The 6,316-nt window shown below is 39.4% G+C and overlaps 1 protein-coding gene across 2 annotated transcripts in view; it reads left to right on the plus strand.

The window, feature by feature from the left end:
* Positions 1–4,780, plus strand: part of STS (steroid sulfatase) — a 284,875-nt gene extending 280,095 nt beyond the window's left edge. For both annotated transcript variants that reach the window (XM_077988102.1, XM_077988103.1), the window contains one exon: positions 4,632–4,780. In XM_077988102.1, the coding sequence (XP_077844228.1) occupies positions 4,632–4,657 (26 nt within the window). In that variant the 3' untranslated portion in view covers positions 4,658–4,780. The remainder of the gene's footprint in view (positions 1–4,631) is intronic.
* The last annotated feature ends 1,536 nt before the right edge of the window (positions 4,781–6,316 follow it).

Here is a 6,316-nt window from a genome sequence, read left to right on the forward strand (position 1 = left end):
TACATGCATGCAAGGTCTTAAAGATGACTCTAGGAGCAGAGGTCAGTCCCCACTAACAGCCAGAAGGACAAACAGGGACCTTAGTCCTACTTCAATGAACCAGATTGTGCCAACAACCCTAATGAGCCTGGAAATGGATTTTTCCCAGAGCCCCCACATAAGATCCCAGCCAAACTGACACCTTGATTTCACCATTGTGAGACTTTAAGTAGAGAACTTCATGGAGCCACCAGGAATTCTGACCTACAGAATGGAGAATGAATAAATGGGTATTATTTTAAGTGCTGAACTGTGAAAATTTGTTACAGCAGCAATAGAAAACTAATACAGGTGTATTTTACCACTGTTTTGGGTCTCTACCTGATAACCTCAAATGATTTTGACCCTGACTCTACAAAATATGGTCTGTGGACTAGCAACCTAGGCATCACCTGGGAGCTGGTTAGAAATGCAGATGCTCACATCCCACCCTAGACTTCTTGCATCAGAATCTGCATTTGGATAAGATGCCCAGGTAATTGGTGTACACACCCAACAGCTACCTCTATTCATTCAGAGATCCAGGCAGGATGAGGTACTATCTTTTTTATTTAGCAACATCATGAGAGGTTTGTAAAATTATTTAGATGAAATAAAGAAGATCTACAAATGGCCAACAAATATGTGAAAAAATGTTCAACATCACTAATCATCAGGGAAATGCAAATCATAGTCACAATGAGGTACCATCTCACTCCAGTTAGGATGGCTATTATCAAAAGGACAAAAATCAACAAATGCTGGTGAGGATGTGCAGAAAAAGGAACGCTTATACACAGTTAGAGAGAATGTAAATTAGTATCTCCACTATGGAAAACAGAATGGAGGTTCCTCAAAAAACTACATACAGAACTATTATATGATCCAGCAATCCCACTACTGGGTATTTGTCCAAAGGGAAGGAAAGGAAATCAGTATATGGAAGAAACATCTGCAACCCTGTGTTTATTAGCTGTTCACAATAGCCAACAGGAGAGGAAGGGATAAATAAAATGCACCATATGCACACACAGACTACTATTCAGCCATAAAAACAATGAAATCTTGTCATAAGCACCTCCATGGGTGGAACAAGGAGCACATTATCTTAAGTGAAATAATTCTGAAACAGAAAGTTAACTACTTCATGTTCTCACTCATATGTGAAAGCTAAAAAAGATGCCGATCTCATAGACTTGAAAAGTACAACAGAGGATACTAGATGCTGGGAAGGGAAGTGGGAAGGGAGGAATAGGGAGAGATTTGTTCAAGGGTACAAAATTAGAGCTAGATAAGAGGAGTAGTTCTAGTGTTCTCTATCTGTGTAGGATGACTATAGTTAACAATAATATATTGTGTTGTTTCAAATAGCTGGAAGGAGGATACTAAATGTTCCCAACACAAAGAAATGATCAATATTTGAAATGATGGATGTGCTAATCACCCTGATCTGATTACTATACATTATATGTATCAAAACATTACTATGTATCCCATTAATATGTATGATTATTATATATCAATTAAAAAATGAAACTTTTTTGGACAAATCTCTTAGCTCTACTACAGAGTATATAATTTTTCATAATCTTTATCCATTTGAAACTTTTTAAATATATACCATTTTCATGATCTGTTTTGTTGATGGTAAAGAGTCTGTTAATGCAATATTGACAGGGAAATTCCTGGGAGCCAAAGTGACTTTAACCGGAATCTTGGCATTTTCCATTCCAAACTCTTTTCTCTATTAATGCTATTCCGGGCAGGGCGGGCCAGCCGCTGTTCTGGAGAAGTTGGACCAAGATCAGAAGCTAGGGAGTATTAGAAATTTATAAAACTGCCTTAAAATCCTCTTTCATCCTGCAAACCTCTCCTCTTCTTGAGTCTCTAACGCTGTACCTTCTGTCAGCTGCTAGCGTCTATGATCCTCTGAATCCAGCCATTCCTTCCTCTCTTATTTTGCCAATGCTTTAAGCCTTAACTGATACACTTCCCTTTGATAACTGCTCTGGGGAATTTGTGGGCCAGTTAATAGCCAATCCTCCATTTCTCTAATCTGGGGTCTCTCATCCTCATAAAACTCTTTATGATGCATTCCCACCCAGATCCTTGGTTTGTTTGTTTGTTTGTTTAGAGACGGAGTCTCGCTCTGTCACCCTGGCTGGAGTGCAGTGGCGTGATCTTGGCTCACTGCAACCTCTGCCTTCCGGGTTCCAGCAATTCTGTCTCAGTCTCCTGAGTAGCTGGGACTACAGTACAGGCGCATGCCACCACACCTGGCTAATTTTTTGTATTTTAGCAGAGACGGGGTTTCACCCTGTTGCCCAGGCTGGTCGCGAACTCCTGAGCTCAGGCAATCCACCCACCTCAGCCTCCCAAAGTGCTAGGATTGCAGGTGTGAGCCATCGCCTCCCAGCCTCTCAGCCCTATTTTTATCCTACACAAGGTAATATCAGGATGAATATCTCCACACTTACATTTTATTTTTGTTTCCATTCACTAGAATGCTAAGTAGGCAGTTTACCTATCAACTAGTTGTTCAAGCACCTTGATTGTAAAAGATTAAGCAGAAATACTGTCATGGTCTTGCTTCTCAAGAGATAACATATTCCTAATTACAAGTTTCTAGAGTCAAACTCTGATAGATATCTGAAAAAAAGCAAATTGACTGCAGCTCAAAGAATAAGTCTGGTGACTAATCCAGGTGGATTTGGGAGTCACTGACTGAACAAAAACTGCCGCTAATAGCTTGAGGATATTCATTTTATATGAAATTATCATATGACTTTAGTGTAAACTGCCTGCTGATTTTTTTTATAGTAAACCTATTGAGTGTTGCTTAAATCTTCACATCTATAAAAATAGCTATCAGGAGTTATTAAACTCCTACTATGATGAAGACAGCCATGCTGTGGTGCAGTTCATGTTCTGTGTATGATGATTTAAATACATGAACAAGTACACAGGAGGTAGTTTGTTTAAAACTACAATGATGCATTTAATAAAGACTATTACTGAAATATGTGCTTTTCAGTGGTCACAGATGGAAGGGACAGTCACTGGGGAAATGTAAATTATACCAAAATCAAAAATACAAATATGCCTAACTTCTATTCCTCAATGCACACCACTGAAGAAGTGATGCAGCCAATTAGAGAGTTGGAAAAAGTACAACATATGTCCAATGAAAGACTGAATATATGAAGAACTTCTATAAGTCAATATAAAAAAAATGTAGACAACCCGATAGAAAGATGGGATGGAATAGGCCCTTTAAAAAGTGACTATTTAGAAAACCAATGAACATATTCAAAGCTTCTCAAACCTGTCAGCCATCAGGGATATGCAAATTGAAACAACCATGTGATACCACTACACAACCTTCAGAATTTGCTAAAATGAAGAAGGCAAACAACATCAAATCTTGATGAAGATGTGGAACGATTGGAAATTTCATACATGTTGGGTGAAAGTCTAAATTGGTCATTTTGGAAAACTGTTGGGCAGTATTGAAATATTGTAGAATGTATTCATATTTTATGGGCCAACATTTCCAATCCTAAAAATCTGTACATCTGTTCACCATCGGCATGGAAAACAGTGTTTTGAGCAGCACTGTTTATAATCATCTCAAGTAGGACTCACGCCCTAACCACCATAAAAGTTGAGCCGTCTCTTTCAGCCATAGACTGAATAAGAAAACACTGAAGAAGTCTTGAATTTAAAAAAAAAAGTTTTTTGGACTAGATATTGAAGCATGAGTTGAATTTCATCCTTGATTTGGTCTGAGTTTGCTTCTGCTCAAGTTAGCATGGTGCACATTTCTTTACCTTAACATGCCTCCAAGCACCCTGCATTTACCTGTATTTCCGGTCATTCATTGGTGTTATTTCCTGGTGCTCACCCAGTGCCCAGCACAGAATACATGCCTATGGAACTACATATGTACTTATCAACCAGCAAGAAACAAATACATAAAATGATTTCTCAGACAGTGGAAGCATTTCCTGGTATTATTTTTTCCTTTGGGGTTTACTCAAAGGTTCGTTTCAAAATGTTTCAAGGAGATTTTATTACAAGAGAGAGTATCTGTTATGTGACGTCTCTAACACTTATGTCGGCTAACGATTTGGTTACTGAGAAAAGATGAATGGATTTTGAGAATGAGCCTTGAAGTTCTTTCATCTCCTATTAAAAGATATTGCTAACTTGTGGTTGGGCATGCTGTCTCATGCCTGTAATCCTAGCACTTTGGGAGGCTGAGGTGGGCAGATCACTTGAGGTCAGGAGTTTGAGACCAGCCTGGCCAACTTTATGAAACCCCGTCTCTACTAAAATGACAAAAGTAACCGGGTGTGGTGACACATGCCTGTAGTCCCAGCTACTCAGAAGGCTGAGGCCTGAAAATTGCTTGAACCCAGGAGGCAGAGGTTGCAGTGAGTTGAGATCAGGACACTGCACTCCAGCCTGGGCAACAGAACGGGACTTTGTCACATAAACACACACACACACACACACACACACACACAAAGACATTGCTAAATTGTGGTAAGAGACACTCCAGATAGTGAAGTCCTTGTCTGTTGTCTCTGACTTCTGTTTACTTCTAACAGGACCAGGGAAGGACCCTCATCTCTGAAAACTTCTGTTATGCTCCACAGTCTGGTAAGAAAACCAGCCCTCTGAAGAGGAGGGGATGATACTGATTATTGTTTATTTAATAGTAATGCTGTAATATTAATAATAAAAATCTTGAACTGTCTCCTCTAGAGATGTGTAATTCATAACCCTAGCATAAAATTGTCATTTTAAAAAAGAATCTTGGCATGAAATCTTTGAATTTAATAGGAGGGTATTATCACAAACAAAGGGAATGATAATATACTCCTTGTAACTGACTGGGCCCTTATCCTTGAACTTCTAAGTCTCTTCACCCATCCTCTTCTGTGATATGATAGGTAGAGTCCATTGTCTTCCAACCTTGAAAATGTATTTCAAGAGGTCACATGAAAGGGAAAACTCTTTGTTATTCTCTTTTTCTACTCTGAATAGAAAGCACACACAAGCTTAACCTGGAGCCCAGGAGGGCAGAGAGAAGCCTGTTTTTTTTGTTGTTGTTGTTTCTGGGCTTCTTGAGTTGATGTGTGACCCAGGGCGTACAAATAAATCCTTGTGATTCAATTACTTTATGTGCATAAAGAAGAAACTGCAATAAAGATTCTGAATCCATTTTGGATGTTTTACTGCAAACAGCATTCAAACCCACAACTCCCCTTCCCCTTCTGTCACCACAGCCAGGTAAGTAATAAGAATGCCTGGGGGTTGAGGGGGTGAAACTATGCAAGCTACAGATTGTGTTCAAGAAGGCTCCCTGCAACCTCATGCCTTAACCACCATGAAAGCTGAGTCATCTCCTTTCTCTGTGGCCGAAGCCATCTTTGTACTAGCTTGGGAGTCTTCCTTGCTCTTCCCAGAAAGCCCCACTATGTCATAAGCCTTTTCATACATTCTTTATGCATGTAATGTCATCAGTCTTGACCTCTAAAGCAAAGTTTGGATGTGTGCGTGTTTGGAGGGAGGGGCCATCCCACCTCTGTGGAATGACTACAGTGGGTATTAGGTCCCAGCCCTGAGCAATACCATAAAGAGCCACTATCATTTTGCAGAACAAGCAGAACTTTACCCCTTGGAGCAAAATAGTGCACTCACTCATCGATATTTGAATGACTGGCTTTTTAATATACTTTCTAAGAGCAATATATTTTATTTACTGCTGTGTCCATAGATGCCTTCTACATGGAATTTTCTTTTATCTCCACAGCCCAAAGTGATTCTCTTTGCTATAAACTGCCATAGCATTTTGATTGTCACTCTCTTACACAACTTATTACATTATTCCTTTTACTACAGTTATACCACGGTACTCACAAAATGAGTACATTGCAGAGCTTTGGAGGCAGGGTTGCCTGGTCATCATGGGACAGTGCCTTATACAATCTGTGTTCCCTGAATATATAAATGAATCCATTTTGAGTGCCAATAGCAAAGACAGGATAAAAGCACAATGCCATTTATTATGTGCCAGGTATCTACATGCACACATTTAAGAGAGTCAGAGAAGCTTCCCTTTGCTCTGCCACTTTCCAATAAAACTGGTGTACAAAACATGTTGATTTTGGTTCACTAACCCTGGACAAATGTGCCTTGAATATGGTTTAACCATGTGTCATATAAAAATAATTACAAGACTTGCTTTTATTTTTACATAGTATGTGTAGACCAGCTTGCCAAGCTCATT

This window comes from Macaca mulatta, chromosome X (genome assembly GCF_049350105.2).
Source record: "Macaca mulatta isolate MMU2019108-1 chromosome X, T2T-MMU8v2.0, whole genome shotgun sequence".
Taxonomy (NCBI): domain Eukaryota; kingdom Metazoa; phylum Chordata; class Mammalia; order Primates; family Cercopithecidae; genus Macaca; species Macaca mulatta.